Source organism: Cherax quadricarinatus, chromosome 16 (genome assembly GCF_038502225.1).
Source record: "Cherax quadricarinatus isolate ZL_2023a chromosome 16, ASM3850222v1, whole genome shotgun sequence".
Classification (NCBI taxonomy): domain Eukaryota; kingdom Metazoa; phylum Arthropoda; class Malacostraca; order Decapoda; family Parastacidae; genus Cherax; species Cherax quadricarinatus.
This window is the reverse complement of record NC_091307.1, coordinates 8,875,773-8,896,542: the sequence shown is the minus strand read 5'-3', so window position 1 is coordinate 8,896,542 and position 20,770 is coordinate 8,875,773. Positions and strand designations below refer to the sequence as shown.

The window sequence follows — 20,770 nt, the reverse complement described above, 5'->3', positions numbered from 1 at the left end:
GACGCTCCTCCGAATATGAAAAAATGATCCAAGACCTGATTTCAAGTTTCCAACAACTTGGGTCTAGAATGAGTGTGAAGATGCACTTTTTGCACTCACATCTTGACTATTTTCCCAACAATTGAGGGGACTACAGTGAGGAACAAGGAGAGCGGCTCCATCAGGATATTTGCACCATGGAAACTCGATACCAATGCAAATGGAATGTCAGCATGATGGTGGATTACTGCTGGTCATTGAAACGTAATGGTCTCGATGCACAGCACAAGTGAAAATCAAAGCGGTCCTCCTTCCTTTGATTCAATATGTAGGCTAACCATTTAGGAGCATATTTTTTTAATAAAATCATTTGATTTGATTCATGTTGATTTGGAATTCATATGTTCTTAAAACTAACAGAATGTGCTTTTACCTGATTACTTGCCTAATTTTAATAAATTAACAATTTATTAAAAATTCACATTTATCATTAATTTGTATTTATTCAAAATCCTTACGTGATAGAGCAAAATGGTTTAGATATTTATAATCAGCAGCCCAAGAATATGAAATTCGCAACCATGAATAAAAATTAAAAACATTCCAAATGCAAACCAGTGATTTATTTAAAGATACAGAGGTATACACATACACCGAGAAGTGTGTATTTCTACTCCATGATATACAGTGTATAGGGTATGTATGTAACCATTCTGATTCAATAAAAAAAAGTATTGCTTCTGGTTTGTTCTATAGAGCAAAATGTATTTTAACCCTCCAGAGGTTAGTCAAACATCTTGACAGGTAAACAACAACTGAATTAATGTTGGATAATTGCATATTAACCAAGAGGTGTATCAATCTTAGTGTGTATATACCGAAAATTTGGTCACTATTTTTGGTATTAAAGTAATCTTGACTGGTGGTTAACAGATTACATGCAGCCTTAATGACTCGTGTAGTCGATGGGTTTTTAAGCCCCAATAATCAAGCAAACTTGGATATATTGTTAGCAGCTAAATCCCCTTAGACGGCAAAAACTGAATCCTCAAATAAAACTTGGACATGAATGCATTCGCCTAAGAAACCTTTACTGAAGACGTTTCGGCCCTGGAACCTTCATCACTTCAAATATATGAGTATGATAGACATATATAATGTACCGAATAGGTAAAATTGGTCAGTTAGCAAGAACTCATTTAAAATTGAGTCCTTTCTAAAAAATTCTCTTATACTTTTAAAGATATATATATTTTTTTCATATATGCAAATGTAAAAAAACAATAATTTTGTACCAAAAGAACATTAGAAAACTTAACTAACCTCATTATAACAAAGGCAATTTAATTTAGCCTAATTCAACTAAATACATTTTAGATAGGTTTACAATAATTTAATAATAAACAAACACAATGAAATAATTTTTTCAGAATTATTTTTACGGAATTATTGCATACACAAATATTCGCATAAGGCAAGCAAAAATTTGTGTATGCAGTAATTTCGCAAAAATAATTCTGAACCTAACGAAAAAAGAATAATTTCACTGTGTTTGCTTATTATTAAATTACTGTAAACTTATTTAAAATATATTCAGTTGGATTAAGCTATATTAAACTGCGCTTGTTATAATAAAGTTAGGTAAGTTTTCTAAGGTACTTTTGGTACAAAATTATTTTTTTACATTAACATAAATGATTATATATATATATATATATATATATATATATATATATATATATATATATATATATATATATATATATATATATATATATATATATATATATATATATATATATTTAACAAGTCGTATTAAGAGAAAAAATTAGAAAGGACTTAATTTTAAATAAGTTCTTGCTAATTGACCAATTTTACCTATTCGTGATTTCACGAAAATGCTTGGAATTTCACTATTTTTTTTTCACAGTGGTCATTCTGCATAGAGAGAGGGGGAGAGATAGAGAGAGAGAGAGAGAGAGAGAGAGAGAGAGAGAGAGAGAGAGAGAGAGAGAGAGAGAGAGAGAGAGAGAGAGAGAGAGAGAGAGAGAGAATGAGAATTTAGTGATTTTGTTTTTGCAAATGCGATTGCAGAGGGTTCTAAAAGTTACTGAACCCATTCCAGGAATCTTAGAATGGGTACTAAAACTGGTCATAGGGCGTCTACATGCGTCAATACTTGCACGAATCTTGCCTTAGTGACCGTACACTAGCGTTGAAAATCTAAAGCCAATCATGTGATGCCTTCTCGAGTTATGAACGAAAGATAAACGAAAAGTTTAAGGAAAAGAAAAAAATCAGGCAACCACTTAAATGTAGCCAATTCAGGGATATTTAATAATACTAATAATAATAATAATAATAATAATAATAATAATAATAATAATAATAATAAGGGTCAAGAGATTCACTTACCACACCAAGACAGGGCAACATTGAGGACCCACCACTCGGGCACTTTGGGCAGGATAACTAAAGCACATCTAGGTGCTACAGGGTCACTGAGGGCCGTGGCTAGTGCCTGTGCCTCCTGGTACAGCTCACTGTAGCTCACCACAGTCTGCTTGCTCCCGTCTGTCAGGTATACAGCTGGGTGGTTTGGCTGAAGAATAACAGAGGTATTAGCTAAATAGAACTTCGGCTTGATTTAGGGAAGAATGAGACACGTGCAACATTTGTGTCTTATTGTTGACAATAAAGATGCCAAAGTATTACATATGTCTCTTATTTATTTATTTTATTAATTTGAACATGATACAGAGAAGTACAAAAGAATACAGTTAAATGCAGCATGCCAAAGCCACTTGAATGCATAGCATTACGGGCAGGCTTAAAATTAACTTAAGATTAACTAAGCAATGATGTATTCAGTGATAAAACATTATTGTAAACAGATAACAATTTAGTACAAATGAGTATTACAAAAACAGGTCGTATGGTTGCTTGCATTGCTGTACAATCAGTATTTATTTATTTATTTATGGGCAGGCTTAAAATTAACTTAAGATTAACTAAGAAATGATATATTCAGTGGTACAAAAATTATTGTAAAACAGATAACAATTTAGCACAAATGAGTATTACAAAGACAGGTCATATGGTCATTTACTGTGTTGCTGTGTAGTCAGTAGAATGGAGTATTCTGTTAGGTAACGTAGTTAAATAGTAACAAAGTTTGATTGGGTCACAGGTTGACATTTATGAGATACAATTTATGAGATACAATTATTCAGTATTTATTTAGTTGTGGGCGAGTATGTGATTTTTGAGAAGAGACTTGAATTTATAAACAGTGTTTCTTTTATATTCACAGGTTATGAATTCCAGATTTTAGGGTCTTTTATGTGCATTGAGTTTTTGCATAGCGTGAGATGGACACGAGGAACATCAAAGAGTGATCTGTGCCTTGTGTTATGGTCATGTGTTCTGTTGAGGTTGGCAAGGAGATGTTTGAGGGGAGGGTTTATATCAGAGTTAAGTATTCTATGTATGTAATAGGTGCAGTAATAAGTATGGATGTTTTGTATGGTGAGTAGGTTTAGAGTTTTGAATATTGGTGGAGTGTGCTGCCTGTAGTGGGAATTTGTTATCATTCTGACTGCAGCCTTTTGTTGGGTGATTAGTGGTCTGAGATGGTTTATTGTTGTTGAGCCCCATGCACAAATTCCATAGGTGAGATAGGGGTAAATAAGTGAGTGATATAGGGCCAGGAGGGCTGACTGTGGAACATAGTACCGTATCTTCGACAGTATGCCTACGGTCTTGGAATTTTTTTTGGAAATTTGTTATATATGTGTTTGAAATTTGAGTCTATTATCAAGGTGGATTCCTAAGAATTTTCCCTCTGTGAATTTTGTGATAGGTGATCCATTTATCATTATGTTTAGAGACACATCTGTAGCTCTGTTGCCAAACTGAATGTCAATGTTTAGAGTAAGTTTGTTGGTCCTCATCCAGGTTGATATTTACTGTAATTCGGTATTTACAGTATTGGCTAGCATGACTGGGCTCGGGTGAGAGTAGACGTATGTAGTGTCATCTGCAAATAGTGTGGGTTTGAGTAGTTGCGATGCATTTGGTAGGTCATTTATGTATATGAGAAAGAGAAGAGGGCCTAGGACAATTCCCTGTGGGACACCAACTGTAATTGGCTGTGCGGAAGAGTTTGCCCCATTTGTGTTCACATATTGGCTTCTGTTGCTGAGGTATGACTAAGTAGTTGAGGGAGTGCCCTCTTATACCATAGTGCGACAATTTCATGTGGAGCAAGTCGTGGTCAACTGTATCGAAAGCTTTACGTAAGTCAATGAAGATCCCCAGTGGGACTTCTTTTTTCTCTATTGCTGTATAAATATGTTCTAGCATGTGGATAATAGCATCATTAGTATTTTTATTAGACCTGAACCCAAACTGACAGGGGTTGAGTATGTTGTGGGAGATGAGGTAGGAATAGATACGCTTATGGATTAATTTTTCAAAGATTTTAGAGAGAGGGTGTAAGTTGGATATTGGCCTATAGTTATTAAAGTCTGTGTGGTCTCCTCTTTTATGGATCGGGGTGACCCTTGCTATTTTGAGAACTGTAGGAAAGGTAGAGGATTCAATGGATTTGTTAAAGAGTGTTGCAATGATTGGTGATAGCACCTGTGACACTTTTTTGTATATAATGGGTGGTAAGGTATTTAAATCTCCTGTTTTGTTTTTTAGTTTGTTGATAATAAGGGAGACTTCAGTTGGGTTAGTCGGAGCTAGGAACAGTGTGTTCGGGTAGTTGCCAGTGAGGTAGTCATTGGGTGGGGTATCTGAGCTTGGGATTTTATTGGCAAGGTTTTTTCCTATAGTGGAGAAGAAATCATTGAGACTGTTTGCTGTTTCAGTAGGTGGGAATTGGGGTTCATCTGGTTTTGTTAATTCAATTTCGCTATTTCGTGTTAACTTTTTTGTTCCTAGTATTTCTGATAGGGTTTTCCAAGTCTTTTTTATGTCACCTCGTAAGTTGGATAATCTGTTCTCATAATACAATTTTTTAGCCCTTCTTATTAGGCTGGTTAGGATTGACGAGTAACGTTTTGTTTGGTCTCTGGTTATGTGACCCATTCTGTACTGTTTTTCATATAGGTGTTTTTTATTTATGGATTTGAGAATGCTGGGTGTTAGCCAGGGACTGTTCAGTCTCTTAGCTGTCATCTGTTTAGTTTTTTTTAGGGCAGTGCTTGTTATAGAGGTATTGGGTCTTTTTTAGAAAATTATTAATACATTCGTTAATATCTGTATAGATTTCTAGCTCACTGTACCAGTCAATGTTTGTTACTGCTGCTGTGAAGTTGTTGATAGCTGCCTCATTGTGAAGCCTGAAAGTGACTTTAGTAGTCTCTAGGGGTAATTTGCCAAGGTTTGTTATGAGGAAGGTAGGGTAATGGTCTGTGGTATTATCTGTGATTATGCCTGATCTTAAGGGGGATATGGTGTTGGTCCAGATGTGGTCTAGTAGGGAAACACTAGTCTCTGTGACTCTTGTAGGTTTTGTTACTGTTGGTAGCAACATGCAGTTACTCATAGTGTTTGTGAATTCAGTAACATGTGGGTCTTGGTCTTGTAGGAGATTTATATTGAAGTCACATGAGAGTAGTAAGTGATCTTTGTTCATCCGTGTATCAGTTATCATACTTCCTAGGTTTTCACTAAAACGGCTAATGTTTGACTGTGGTACTCTGTAGATGTTTATCACTGTGAGAGGTTTTTGTAGGTATTTGGATTTGAATTTAGCTATTATATATTCCCCATGTTCATCCCGTGTGCAAGTATTAGTGATACATTCTAGTTGGTCTGAGTAGTATATAGCTGTGCCACCCCCTTGTTGATCTGGCCTACAGTTGTGTATGGCTGTGTAACCAGGAATGGCATAGACATCTGTAGTATCAGGCTTTAGCCAGGTTTCGGTGAGAGTAATGATGGACATACTGGCATGCAGGGAATTTAGTAATGCTGTGAGGTCATCGTAATGCTTAAAGATCTGATATTGTAGTTAAAGACAGTTGTGTTGTTGTTGGCTCTGAGAAGTGCCTTTGATTGTTCTGCTGTGTAGTAATTACAGTTACTGTTTGATTCATTTAAGTCATTAGATAAGAGGGTTGTATCAGGATCAATGCTTGTTATCATAAGATTTATATTGAATCTAAAGTTAGAATTAAGTAAATATTCTAAATCTATAAAATAGCACCTGAATTATTTTAACAAATGTAAAAAAAATATGAGCTAAAGTAGCTCTTTAAAGCTAAAATAAATGAGGCAATATAAAAGGGACTAAAATAATTTGTGGTGAACAAAAAAGTGGTAATCAAATAAATTAATATAATGGCAAAATAATGAGCTTATTACACTTTAGCACCTGAGAATAGCACCTTGATTATTTTAACAATTGTGAATATATGAACTAAACTTGTTATATAAAGCTAAAATAAAAGAGAAAAAATATAAGGGACTAAATTAAGTAATGGTAAACAAAGTTAAAATGACAGATAGTCTCTATGATATAATATTGATTTGGGAGTAAGATCTGATTTGTTATATATAATAAGTTGAGCAATATATTGCACTATAAAAAGTAAAAAAAAATAATATGAGGTAGTTGGTACTAGTTAGCAAAAGATAGTTTAACGAGACACTGCTTAAAGAAAACGATAACATTTATTAAGAAAAACGAGGCATTGAGAAAAATGTGCCATTGGTTAAGGAAAACTAAGTTTATTCAGGTACATGTACACATAAATACGGTTACATAAATTATTTGTAGATGAATGGTTCAGATAACCGACATGTTGATAAATTAGACACATGTGCAACTCTTGGGTATCTTTATTGAGGAAACGTTTTGCCACACAGTGGCTTCATCAGTCCATACGTATGGACTGATGAAGCCACTGTGTGGCGAAACGTTTCCTCAATAAAGATACCCAAGAGTTGCACATGTGTTTAATTTACCAACATAAATTATTATACATAGCAGAATGTGTAGATTACCTAGGATAACCCCCCCTTCCCAACAAAAAGGGTCAGACAAAGTGACTTATTTCCACGTTTAACGGTTAAGGAAAATAGGTGTATTAGTTAAGGAAAACGGGGCATTGGTTAAGAAAAACAAAGATATTGGTTAAGGATAGCTATTGTATTCGACAAGGAAAACGAAGATATTAATTAAAAACTACGACATTAAATAAGGAAAACGGGGTCAAGGAGTAGCGCCTGTGGAAGAGGAAGTGATCATTTTCAATCTTTGGAAGGGGAAGATAACTCAGATTCCGTAAACGATAACTTCACAACATCACGGCACCCGTCCCCTACCTGCCTTCTTTAATGGGATGAAGAGTGGGCAATATGATAGGTTTGAATCAGTGAAGGATTATTATAGAAAAAGAAGCGCTAAACCAGTGAAGAAGGAAAAAAGGACAAATTTATAGTATATAGTAAGCGCACTTGGAGGTGCTACCTCCAAGTGCGCTTTTGGCTACTGAAAGTGCCTTGTATATTGTGTTCCTTGTATATGGGTGGCAAGAGGAAGTCAAATTTTTTGCATTCTGGCAATATTGTTGGTCTTTCCTGTGTCTCGCGAGTATATGAGATGACAGGTAAATCTTATAAAATTGTACTTACATTTAGTATACACTTATCTTCACTTTCAGTATTTATTATCAGTTGTGGAAAATTACATTTATCTGAATGTATCATTATGTACATAACAGTAAATGAACAAAGATAATTATTATTTATCAGTTAGACAAGTAGGAATTTGGGACACCTAGGTCGCAAAAAATGTCCCCCTTCGATACCTACCACTGTCATATCCACAAGTTGCTCTGGACCTATTAATTACAAATAAAAGATACATCACCAGGAATTCTGGTAAATATATAAATTTGTGGACTGTATATTAAAAATAATAAATGATTATATATATACACATATACATAACAGAAGGAGAATATCTTAATATCACTCACCAATTTGACTGGAGATTAATGTGTATCATACTCAGAAAACCTCACTGTCTATGAAAATAACTCTGGCCAGGTTACTACATAAGACTTATCTGAGGTTCCTGGAGCTGTCATGTCCAGTCGTCTGATATCTCAAGTTATGCAGGAATGCACATCCAACAATTTCACCTCCTATTTGAGAGGTGTCAGCCCAATTTTAACCTCTAGAGCACGAAAAATTCTTCCCATTACTAACGTTTGTTACTCTCAATTTACATATAAATACTGTATTTCTGGAAAATATATACAGTATTTTCCACGTCAGTCCTTAGCCCTGTAACATTTCCTTAATATATTAGGAGGCATAGTCTGAGGCCGGGCCGTGGCGATGAAGATCACTGAAACTATTAATAAATACAAGGTGTCCACAAAAACACTCCCTGATTTCAAACAAGTGGCCTGCCAGGTCACGGGACCAGTTTGTGACTTCTTTCTTGGGGGGGGAGGGGGGTACGTGAAGAGCACAGTTTACGTACCACCACTACCTGCAACCCTGGAGGAGCTGAAAATTTCGATCACTGAAGCAGTTCGCATGATAACACCAGATATGCTGCAGAGCGTCTAGACCGAACTAAACCATCGCATCGATGTTTGCCGAGCAACCAGAGGGGTGCACATTGAGTGCCTTTAATGCTACCCTATACCACATGAAACTGAATGAAATCCTGCATCTGAAGCAACTGTGAAAGATTATTACAATAAAGTTACATGTTATACCTGTTTGAAATCAGGGAGTGTTTTTGCGGACACCCTGTATATAGACAGTCGAGAAAGTCACACTAAGATCGCCAGAAATAGACTACAAACAAAATGTGACAGCGGCAGGAGAGGAAACAATAACAGAATTAGAGAAAAATAAATGCCAGAGATAAAGAAAGATAAAACAAGAGTTTAAACTTACTTTAACACTAGCCCAGTGACCAACAACATCTTTGGCGAAGTTGAAATGCTCGCGAGGCTTCAGGAGTTTCCTGTACTTGGACGTAGCAGCATCATAGTCAAACTGGTTGCCTGAAGTGCAGTACTTTTGATGCCCTAAAATAAAAATATGTGAATGTTATAATATATAATATAATATGTATATATATATATATATATATATATATATATATATATATATATATATATATATATATATATATATATATATATATATATATATATATTGTATGGCAAAATATATATTATTTTAAATAATTATTGTTTGAGAAAATTAACTTACTGAGCAGAAGACACGTGGTATTATCGAGTCGACTGACAGCAGCAGCGGCAGTGTTAGTAGAGGCCCCTAGAAGGTGTTGTAGTAGATACCACCGCATGGTGTATACTGGAGACGAGAGACTTCAGGAACAGCTTGAGAGGCTGTAGGAACGGGTTGACAGGCTGCGGGAACACGTTGAAAGGCTTTAGAAACTGGTTGAGAGGGTTTAGGAATGGGGTGAGAGGCTATAAGAACGGGATGAAAGGTTCAGGAACGGGTTGAGAGGCTGTAGGAATGAGTCGAGAGGCTGCAGGAACGGGTTAAGAATCTGTAGGAACGGGTTGAAAGGCTGTAGGAACGAACCGAGAAGCTTTCTTCCTCCTCACTACCAAGATGTCTCTTTTTGAATGGAAAAAATTATTTAAGAGTAAATTGTACACAAACTGTAGGTTAATGTGGAAAAAATATGACTCACTTTGACAGTGAACCCCTCAAGGAAGGTTCCTTGATGTTGGTGAGGGGCTCTTGATTTAGGGAATTGGATCTGTGCTCCAGTTCCCCGAATTAAGCCTGAATGCCTTCCACATCCCCCCCCAGGCGCTGTATAATCCTCCGGGTTTAGCGCTTCCCCCTTGATTATAATAATAATAATTTGACAGTGAAATATGGATAAGTGGTTACCTTTTTAGATGCGACAGAATGAACAGGCAACAAAGGGGGGGGTTGGCTGTATGTCAAAGAGTCCCTCATCTGCACGGAGTTGCTGAACACCACAAATGAGGTAGTTGAAGTTCTATCAATAAAGATCGAGAACCAAAACCTAGTCATTGTGGTTGTATATAAGCCACCAGATGCAATCTCAACAGTTCAAGGAACAGCTACTGAAAATTGATTACTGTCTGGAAAACCTTCCAGCTCCATCCCCAAACATCTTACTACTTGGTGATTTCAACCTAAGGCATACAAAATAGAAGAATGTAGCAAATAATGTTATAGCTGAAACAATCCCCGGAGGTAGCGCAGATGAAAGGTCACACACACATGAGCTACTAAGTCTCTGCAAAAATCACTCCTTAAGCCAGCAGATAGTGGAGCCAACAAGACTAGAAAACACACTTGACCTTATCTTCACAAATAATGAGGACCTGATAAGAGGCATAAGAATATCAAAAACAACTAATTCCGATCACAACCTAATCGAAGTCCAGACGTACATGCATAGGGGTCCTGATCAGCAGAATGCATGTACCTGTGAAGGTGTCTTCACAAAATACAACTTCAGCAACAAGAACATCAACTGGGACCAGGTAAACCATGTCCTAAACGAAACATGTTGGGAAGGTATCTTAAATGACATGGATCCAAACCAGTGCCTTGAAAGGATCAACTTCCTGGCAGCTGAAGCATGTTCTAGGCATATTCCCCTAAGAAAGAAAAAGAGCAGGAGTAAACTGGAGAGAGAAAGACGCTCCATCTACAGAAGACGACGAAGAGTCACTGAGCTCCTCAGGAGTGCTAGAATATCTGATACACGAAAGGAGGCGCTGACCGGAGAAGTGGAAACTATCGAACTTAAGTTAAATGACTCTTACAGGAACCAGGAGAGACAGGAGGAGCTTAAAGCTATTAGTGAAATTGAAAGAAATTCAAAATATTTCTTTTCATATGCCAAAAACAAGGCAAATACCACATCTAGTATCGGGCCCTTACTCAGACAGGATGGGACTTACACAGATGACAAGGAAATGAGTGAAATATTGAAATCCCAGTACGACTCTGTGTTTAGTGAACCACTAATCGGTCTGTGGATCGACGACCCAAATGATTTCTTCATGAATGAGCCTCAAAACTCCATAAATGTATGCCAGATTTCCGACATTACCCTAACTCCGATAGATTTCGAAAAAGCCATTGACAACATGCAAATACACTCAGCCCCAGGCCCAGACTCGTGGAACTCTGTTTTCATTAAGAACTGCAAGAAACCCCTCTCGCGTGCCCTAAGTACACTATGGAGGAGGAGCTTGGACATGGATGAAATTCCACGGTCACATAGCCCCACTCCATAAAGGTGGCAGCAAAGCATTAGCTAAGAACTATAGACCAATAGCTCTGACGTCCCACATCATAAAAATCTTTGAAAAAGTGCTAAGAAGCAGGATTGCAAATCACCTGGATTCCCAAAATCTGCACAATCCAGGGCAACATGGGTTCAGGGCAGGTCGCTCCTGCCTCTCACAACTACTGGATCACTATGATATGGCCTTGGATGCACTGGAAGAAAATCAGAATGCAGATGTAATATACACAGACTTTGCAAAAGCATTTGACAGATGCGATCATGGTGTAATAGCCCATAAAATTCGTACTTTTTTAAAAGAATAACTGGGAAAGTGGGGAGATGGATCTTCAACTTCCTAACAAATCGAACACAAAGAGTAGTGGTCAACAGAGTTAAATCGGAGGCTGCCATAGTGAAGAGCTCTGTTCCACAAGGCACAGTACTCGCCCCCATCTTATTCCTTATCCTCATATCAGACATAGACAGAGATATACATCACAGCACCGTATCATCCTTTGCGGATGATACTAGGATCTGCATGAGGCTGTCATCTGCTGAGGACGCGGTTAACCTCCAAGAAGATATAAACAAAGTTTTCCAGTGGGCAACGGTAAACAATATGATGTTCAATGAGGACAAATTCCAACTACTCCGTTATGGAAAACTGGAGGAGATAATAACTAGAACAGAGTATACTACTGACTCCGGCCATACAATAGAGCGGAAAAATAGTGTAAGGGATCTGGGAGTAGTAATGTCTGAGGATCTCACTTTCAAGGATTACAACAGTGCCACGATTGCACGTGCAAAGAAAATGATAGGATGGATAATGAGAACGTTCAAAACGAGAGATGCTAAGCCAGTGATGATCCTTTTCAAATCAATTGTTCTCTCTAGGCTGGAATACTGCTGTACATTAACATCTCCATTCAAAGCAGGTGAAATCGCAGATCTTGAGAGTGTACAGAGATCCTTTACTGCACGTATAAGTTCTGTCAAACACCTTAACTACTGGGAATGCTTGGAAGCACTTGACTTGTACTCGTTGGAACGCAGGAGGGAGAGATATATCATAATCTACACTTGGAAAATCTTGGAAGGAATGGTCCCAAATCTGCACACAGAAATCACTCCCTACGAAAGTAAAAGACTGGGCAGGCGATACAAAATGCCCCCAATAAAAAGTAGGGGCGCCATTGCTACACTAAGGGAAAACACCATAAGTGTCCTGGGCCCCAAGACTGTTCAACAGCCTCCCATCAAGCATTAGGGGAATTACCAATAAGCCCCTGGCTGCCTTCAAGAGAGAACTGGACAGATACCTAAAGTCAGTGCCGGATCAGCCGGGCTGTGGCTCGTACGTTGGACTGCGTGCGGGTAGCAGTAACAGCCTAGTTGATCAGGCCCTGATCCATCGGGAGGCCTGGTCATGGACCGGGCCGTGGGGGCGTTGATACCCGGAATAACCTCCAGGTAACCTCATTAAAAAAAATGTAAATATTTTCGACTGATGATGGTCTTCAGCAAGATCGAAATATTTAATGTGGGTAATGCCAATATATTATTTACAGATTATTTTTTTAATGTACAATTGCTCTATCTTTGTGCGGTTCTATGTCACTGTTTATATCCTTATTTGTCGTCCGTGTTTTATATTTTCTTGCGTGTGCTTTCGCTGTATTGTGGTTTTTGCTTTTTGTCTGTATTGTGGTTGTGGTTTTGCTTTTGTTTGTATTTTTCCAATTCATTTTGCTCACGTGGGTGTTTTTTTTTTTACAGCAGGATGTCAACCACTGCAGGTTACTACAAGTGCTCTTCAAACACTGACAGATCTCTCCTGAAATCTGGACATAGGGATATAAGCCACAGCACCGTGTCTTCCTTTGCATATGACACCCGAATTTGCATGACAGTGTCCTCCATTGAAGAGACTGCAAGACTCCAGGCGGACATCAACCAAATCTTTAAATGGGCTGCAAAAAAAAAAAATATGAAGTTCAGTGATGAGAAATTTCAATTACTCCGATATGGAAAACGTGAGGAAATTAAAACTTCATCGGAATATAAAACAAACTCCAGCCACACAATAGAACGAAAAACTAATGTCAAAGACCTGGGAGTGATCATGTCAGAGGGTCTCACCTTCAAGGACCATAACATTGTATCAGTCGCACCTGCCAGAAAAATGATAAGATGAATAATGAGAACCTTCAAAACCAGGGATGCCAAGCCCATGATAACATACTTCAGGTCGCTTGTTCTATCTAGGCTGGAATATTTCTGCACACTAACGCACCTTTCAAGGCAAGTGAAATTGCTGACCTAGAAAATGTACAGAGAACCTTCACGGCATGCATAACAGAGAAAAAACACCTCAGCTACTGAGAACGCTTGAAGTTCCTAAACCTGTACTCCCTAGAATGCAGGCGGGAGAGATACATGATTATATACACGTGGAAAATCGTAGAGGAATTTGTACCAAACTTGCACACGAAAATCACTCCCTAAGAAAGCAAGACTCGGCAGACGATGCAACATCCCCCCAATGAAAAGCAGGGGTGTCACTAGCACGATAAGAGACAACACAATAAGTGTCAGGGGCCCGAGACTGTTCAACTGCCTCCCAGCATACATAAGGGGGATTACCAACAGACCCCTGGCTGTCTTCAAGCAGGCACTGGACAAGCACCTAAAGTCAGTATCTGACTAGCCGGGCTGTAGGTCGTACGTTGGACTGCGTGCGGCAAGCAGTAACAGCCTGGTTAATCAGGCCCTGGTCCACCATAAGGTCTGGTCACAGACTGGGCCGCGGGGGCGTTGACCCCCGGAACTCTTCATGTATACTCATTAGCTCCAGGGCTAGTTCCTTAAGAGCCCCTCACCAGCATCAAGATACATGACTAATAATTCCCGCCACAATTATCAAACAATGATCATTGTTTTCGCAGACACAGTTAAAAGGATGTCAGCACAATATTTCATAAATCTGTTCCATACTATAATAATATATTATCTTTATTTACTACAAGTACATGTACAAGGTATACAGGCAGTAACTGACATACTACTACTATATTGAAAGCCGCTTGTTATGCTGAGCATTTCGGGCAAATTAGATCAGTTTTGTCCCAGGATGCGACCCATACCAGTCGACTGACTAACACCCAGGTACCCATTTTACTGGTGGGTAAACATGGACGGCAGGTGTCTTATGGAAACACGTCCCTAATGTTTTCCAGCCGTACCGGAGGAGATTCGAACCCCGGACCTCAGTGTGTGTGAGTTGAGTGCGCTAGCGATCGAGCAACGGGACTGTGGAATGCATGCTGACGTTCTTTTAAGAACATAAGAACATAAGAACGAAGGAACACTGCAGAAGGCCTACTGGCCCATGCGAGGCAGGTCCAAGTCTCCTACCGGCTTAAGCCAATGCACCCGACCTAGTCAGGTCAGGTCACATTGACTTAAGGGAGGAACACGGCAACCGACCTGGTAGCACAAGCTATCAGGTCTAACTCACACCCACCCACATCCACTCATGTATTTATCCAACCTATTTTTAAAGCTACACAACGTTCTGGCCTCTATAACGGTACTTGGGAGTTTGTTCCACTCATCCACAACTCTATTACCAAACCAGTACTTTCCTATATCCTTCCTGAATCTGAATTTTTTGACAACTGGAACAACTTTTATGGCAATCATGATATGTATGCAAGGGATGGGGTTCATCTCTCTGGGGCAGGGGTGGTAGCACTTGCAGACTCGATTGAGAAGGCCATTGGTGAAATGCCTATGATTTTAAACTGATGGAAGATAGAGGTATGGGTGTGTGTGGGAAACAAGCAGGTTGCAACACTAGGGTTGGAAACAGTAAATGTATAAAAGGCATTCAGCATGAAGTTATAAATAAAGACAATAGAACAGGTCAGCAAACAAAGGGGGACAGCAGAGGGCAGCAAGGGACTAGCTCCCTTAAGGTTTACTATACTAATAGCAGGAGTGTTAGAAATAAGATAGATGAGCTAAGATTAATTGCAAGTGCAGGAAACATAGATATTATTGCTATAACAGAGACCTGGCTCAATCTGAAAGATAGAGAGATGCCCTCTGAATGTCACATACAAGGCTATAAATTATTCCACACTGACAGGGTCAACAGGAAAGGTGGTGGAGTAGCGATGTATGTCAGAGACAATTTAAATTGTTGTGTTAGACAAGATATTAAATTAGAGGCGTCAGCCACTGAATCTGTTTGGTTACAGCTTCTCGAGGGCCGAGAAAAACTAATTTTGGGTGTGATTTACAGGGCCCCAAATCTTGATAGGGAGTGCAGTAAACTTCTATGGGACGAAATTCGTAAGGCATCTACATACGAAAATGTTGTGCTAATGGGAGATTTCAACTATAGACAGATTGACTGGAGCAGTTTGACAGGAAATTTAGAGTCGGGTGACTTTCTTGATACGATCCAGGATTGTTTTTTAAAACAGTTTGTGACAGAGCCAACTAGGGGAAATAACCTCCTTGACTTGGTTCTTGCCAGTAGGGAAACACTAATTAATAATCTTGAGGTTAATGATGAGCTTGGGGAGAGTGATCACAAATCACTCAGTTTTAACATATCATGGAATTCCCCTAATAATGGCAATCAAGTCTCCGTCCCTGACTTTCGCTTGGCTGATTTCATAGGACTGAAAAATTACTTAGGTGGGCTGAACTGGAATGACCTGACTAGGGGTCAGGTAGGTGGTGATGGTTGCCGATATGATGCTTTCCAGGGCATAGTTCTAGCTGCTCAGTCAAATTATGTTCCAAATAGGGAAATCAGATCAAACAAAAATGATCCTAAATGGATGAACAATAGATTAAAATTTCTGATTGGTCAAAAGAGAGGCATATATAGGCAAATCAAAAGAGGAGAGGGGCAATTAAGAAATCGATATATTCAGTTAAAGAGAGAAATAAAAAAGGGAATTAGAAAAGCAAATAGAGATTATGAGGTTAAAGTTGCAAGAGAATCGAAGACTAACCCAAAAGGATTCTTTCAGGTATACAGAAGTAAGATCAGGGACAAGATAGGCCCACTCAAAAGTTCCTCGGGTCAGCTCACTGACAGTGATAAGGAAATGTGTAGAAGTTTTAACACATACTTCCTCTCAGTTTTTACACAGGAGGATACCAGCGATATTCCAGTAATGATAAATTATGTAGAACAGGACGATAATAAACTGTGCACTATTAGGGTCACAAGTGACATGGTCCTTAAGCAAATAGATAAATTAAAACCTAACAAATCCCCAGGCCCTGATGAACTGTATGCAAGGGTTCTAAAGGAATGTAAAGAGGAGCTTAGCACACCTTTGGCTAATCTTTTCAACACATCACTACAAACTGGCATGGTGCCAGATAAGTGGAGAATGGCAAATGTGATACCTATTTTCAAAACAGGTGACAGGTCCTTAGCTTCGAACTATAGACCAATAAGCCTAACCTCCATAGTGGGAAAATTTATGGAATCAATAATTGCCGAGGCAGTTCGTAGCCACCTTGAAAAGCATAAATTAATCAACGAATCTCAGCATGGTTTTACAAAGGGGCGTTCCTGCCTTACGAATTTATTAACTTTTTTCACTAAGGTATTTGAGGAGGTAGATCATGGTAATGAATATGATATTGTGTATATGGACTTCAGTAAGGCTTTTGACAGGGTCCCACATCAGAGACTATTGAGGAAAATTAAAGCACATGGAATAGGAGGAGAAATTTTTTCCTGGATAGAGGCATGGTTGACAAATAGGCAGCAGAGAGTTTGCATAAATGGGGAGAAATCAGAGTGGGGAAGCGTCACGAGCGGTGTTCCACAGGGGTCAGTGTTGGGCCCCCTGCTGTTCACAATCTACATAAACGACATAGATGAGGGCATAAAGAGCGACATCGGCAAGTTTGCCGATGACACCAAAATAGGCCGTCGAATTCATTCTGACGAGGACATTCGAGCACTCCAGGAAGATTTGAATAGACTGATGCAGTGGTCGGAGAAGTGGCAGATGCAGTTTAATATAGACAAATGCAAAGTTCTAAATGTTGGACAGGACAATAACCATGCCACATATAAACTAAATAATGTAGATCTTAATATTACGGATTGCGAAAAAGATTTAGGAGTTCTGGTTAGCAGTAATCTGAAACCAAGACAACAGTGCATAAGTGTTCGCAATAAAGCTAATAGAATCCTTGGCTTCATATCAAGAAGCATAAATAATAGGAGTCCTCAGGTTGTTCTTCAACTCTATACATCCTTGGTTAGGCCTCATTTAGATTATGCTGCACAGTTTTGGTCACCGTATTACAGAATGGATATAAATTCTCTGGAAAATGTACAAAGGAGGATGACAAAGATGATCCCATGTATCAGAAACCTTCCCTATGAGGATAGACTAAGGGCCCTGAAACTGCACTCTCTAGAAAGACGTAGAATTAGGGGGGATATGATTGAGGTGTATAAGTGGAAGACAGGAATAAATAAAGGGGATGTAAATAGTGTGCTGAAAATATCTAGCCTAGACAGGACTCGCAGCAATGGTTTTAAGTTGGAAAAATTCAGATTCAGGAGGGATATAGGAAAGTACTGGTTTGGTAATAGAGTTGTGGATGAGTGGAACAAACTCCCAAGTACCGTTATAGAGGCCAGAACGTTGTGTAGCTTTAAAAATAGGTTGGATAAATACATGAGTAGATGTGGGTGGGTGTGAGTTAGACCTGATAGCTTGTGCTAACAGGTCGGTTGCCGTGTTCCTCCCTTAAGTCAATGTGACCTGACCTGACTAGGTTGGGTGCATTGGCTTAAGCCGGTAGGAGACTTGGACCTGCCTCGCATGGGCCAGTAGGCCTTCTGCAGTGTTCCTTCGTTCTTATGTTCTTATGTTAACTTAAAACCATTGCTGCGAGTCCTCTCTAGGCTAGATATTTTCAGCACACTATTTACATCCCCTTTATTTATTCCTGTCTTCCATTTATACACCTCAATCATATCCCCCCTAATTCTACGTCTTTCTAGAGAGTGCAGATTCAGGGCTCTTAGTCTATCCTCATAGGGAAGGTTTCTGATACATGGGATCAACTTTGTCATCCTCCTTTGTACATTTTCCAGAGAATTTATATCCATTCTGTAATAAGGTGACCAAAACTGTGCAGCATAATCTAAATGAGGCCTAACCAAGGATGTATAGAGTTGAAGAACAACCTGAGGACTCCTATTATTTATGCTTCTTGATATGAAGCCAAGGATTCTATTAGCTTTATTGCGAACACTTATGCACTGTTGTCTTGGTTTCAGATTACTGCTAACCAGAACTCCTAAATCTTTTTCGCAATCCGTAATATTAAGATCTACATTATTTAGTTTATATGTGGCATGGTTATTGTCCTGTCCAACATTTAGAACTTTGCATTTGTCTATATTAAACTGCATCTGCCACTTCTCCGACCACTGCATCAGTCTATTCAAATCTTCCTGGAGTGCTCGAATGTCCTCGTCAGAATGAATTCGACGGCCTATTTTGGTGTCATCGGCAAACTTGCCGATGTCGCTCTTTATGCCCTCATCTATGTCGTTTATGTAGATTGTGAACAGCAGGGGGCCCAACACTGACCCCTGTGGAACACCGCTCGTGACACTTCCCCACTCTGATTTCTCCCCATTTATGCAAACTCTCTGCTGCCTATTTGTCAACCATGCCTCTATCCAGGAAAAAATTTCTCCTCCTATTCCATGTGCTTTAATTTTCCTCAATAGTCTCTGATGTGGGACCCTGTCAAAAGCCTTACTGAAGTCCATATACACAATATCATATTCATTACCATGATCTACCTCCTCAAATACCTTAGTGAAAAAAGTTAATAAATTCGTAAGGCAGGAACGCCCCTTTGTAAAACCATGCTGAGATTCGTTGATTAATTTATGCTTTTCAAGGTGGCTACGAACTGCCTCGGCAATTATTGATTCCATAAATTTTCCCACTATGGAGGTTAGGCTTATTGGTCTATAGTTCGAAGCTAAGGACCTGTCACCTGTTTTAAAAATAGGTATCACATTTGCCATTTTCCACTTATCTGGCACCATGCCAGTTTGTAGTGATATGTTGAAAAGATTAGCCAAAGGTGTGCTAAGCTCCTCTTTACATTCCTTTAGAACCCTTGCATACAGTTCATCAGGGCCTGGGGATTTGTTAGGTTTTAATTTATCTATTTGCCTAAGGACCATGTCACTTGTGACCCTAATAGTACACAGTTTATTATCGTCCTGTTCTACATAATTTATCATTACTGGAATATCGCTGGTATCCTCCTGTGTAAAAACTGAGAGGAAGTATGTGTTAAAAATTCTACACATTTCCTTATCACTGTCAGTGAGCTGACCCGAGGAACTTTTGAGTGGGCCTATCTTGTCCCTGATCTTACTTCTGTATACCTGAAAGAATCCTTTTGGGTTAGTCTTCGATTCTCTTGCAACTTTAACCTCATAATCTCTTTTTGCTTTTCTAATTCCCTTTTTTATTTCTCTCTTTAACTGAATATATCGATTTCTCAATTGCCCCTCTCCTCTTTTGATTTGCCTATATATGCCTCTCTTTTGACCAATCAGATATTTTAATCTATTGTTCATCCATTTAGGATCATTTTTGTTTGATCTGATTTCCCTATTTGGAACATAATTTGACTGAGCAGCTAGAACTATGCCCTGGAAAGCATCATATCGGCAACCATCACCACCTACCTGACCCTTAGTCAGGTCATTCCAGTTCAGCCCACCTAAGTAATTTTTCAGTCCTATGAAATCAGCCAAGCGAAAGTCAGGGACGGAGACTTGATTGCCATTATTAGGGGAATTCCATGATATATTAAAACTGAGTGATTTGTGATCACTTTCCCCAAGCTCATCATTAACCTCAAGATTATTAATTAGTGTTTCCCTACTGGCAAGAACCAAGTCAAGGAGGTTATTTCCCCTAGTTGGCTCTGTCACAAACTGTTTTAAAAAACAATCCTGGATCGTATCAAGAAAGTCACCTGACTCTAAATTTCCTGTCAAATTGCTCCAGTCAATCTGTCTATAGTTGAAATCTCCCATTAGCACAACATTTTCGTATGTAGATGCCTTACGAATTTCGTCCCATAGAAGTTTACTGCACTCCCTATCAAGATTTGGGGCCCTGTAAATCACACCCAAAATTAGTTTTTCTCGGCCCTCGAGAAGCTGTAACCAAACAGATTCAGTGGCTGACGCTTCTAATTTAATATCTTGTCTAACACAACAATTTAAATTGTCTCTGACATACATCGCTACTCCACCACCTTTCCTGTTGACCCTGTCAGTGTGGAATAATTTATAGCCTTGTATGTGACATTCAGAGGGCATCTCTCTATCTTTCAGATTGAGCCAGGTCTCTGTTATAGCAATAATATCTATGTCTCTTGCACTTGCAATTAATC

At 38.9% G+C, this 20,770-nt stretch overlaps 1 protein-coding gene across 2 annotated transcripts in view; it reads right to left on the bottom strand.

The window, feature by feature from the left end:
* LOC128688859 (acyl-coenzyme A synthetase ACSM3, mitochondrial) overlaps positions 1–20,770 on the bottom strand; it is a 44,292-nt gene that overhangs the window by 21,731 nt on the left and 1,791 nt on the right. For both annotated transcript variants that reach the window (XM_053776867.2, XM_070085382.1), the window contains exons 2-4: positions 9,235–9,395; positions 8,914–9,047; positions 2,395–2,581 (exon numbers count right to left, since the gene is read on the bottom strand). In XM_053776867.2, the coding sequence (XP_053632842.2) occupies positions 2,395–2,581; positions 8,914–9,047; positions 9,235–9,331 (418 nt within the window). In that variant the 5' untranslated portion in view covers positions 9,332–9,395. The remainder of the gene's footprint in view (positions 1–2,394; positions 2,582–8,913; positions 9,048–9,234; positions 9,396–20,770) is intronic.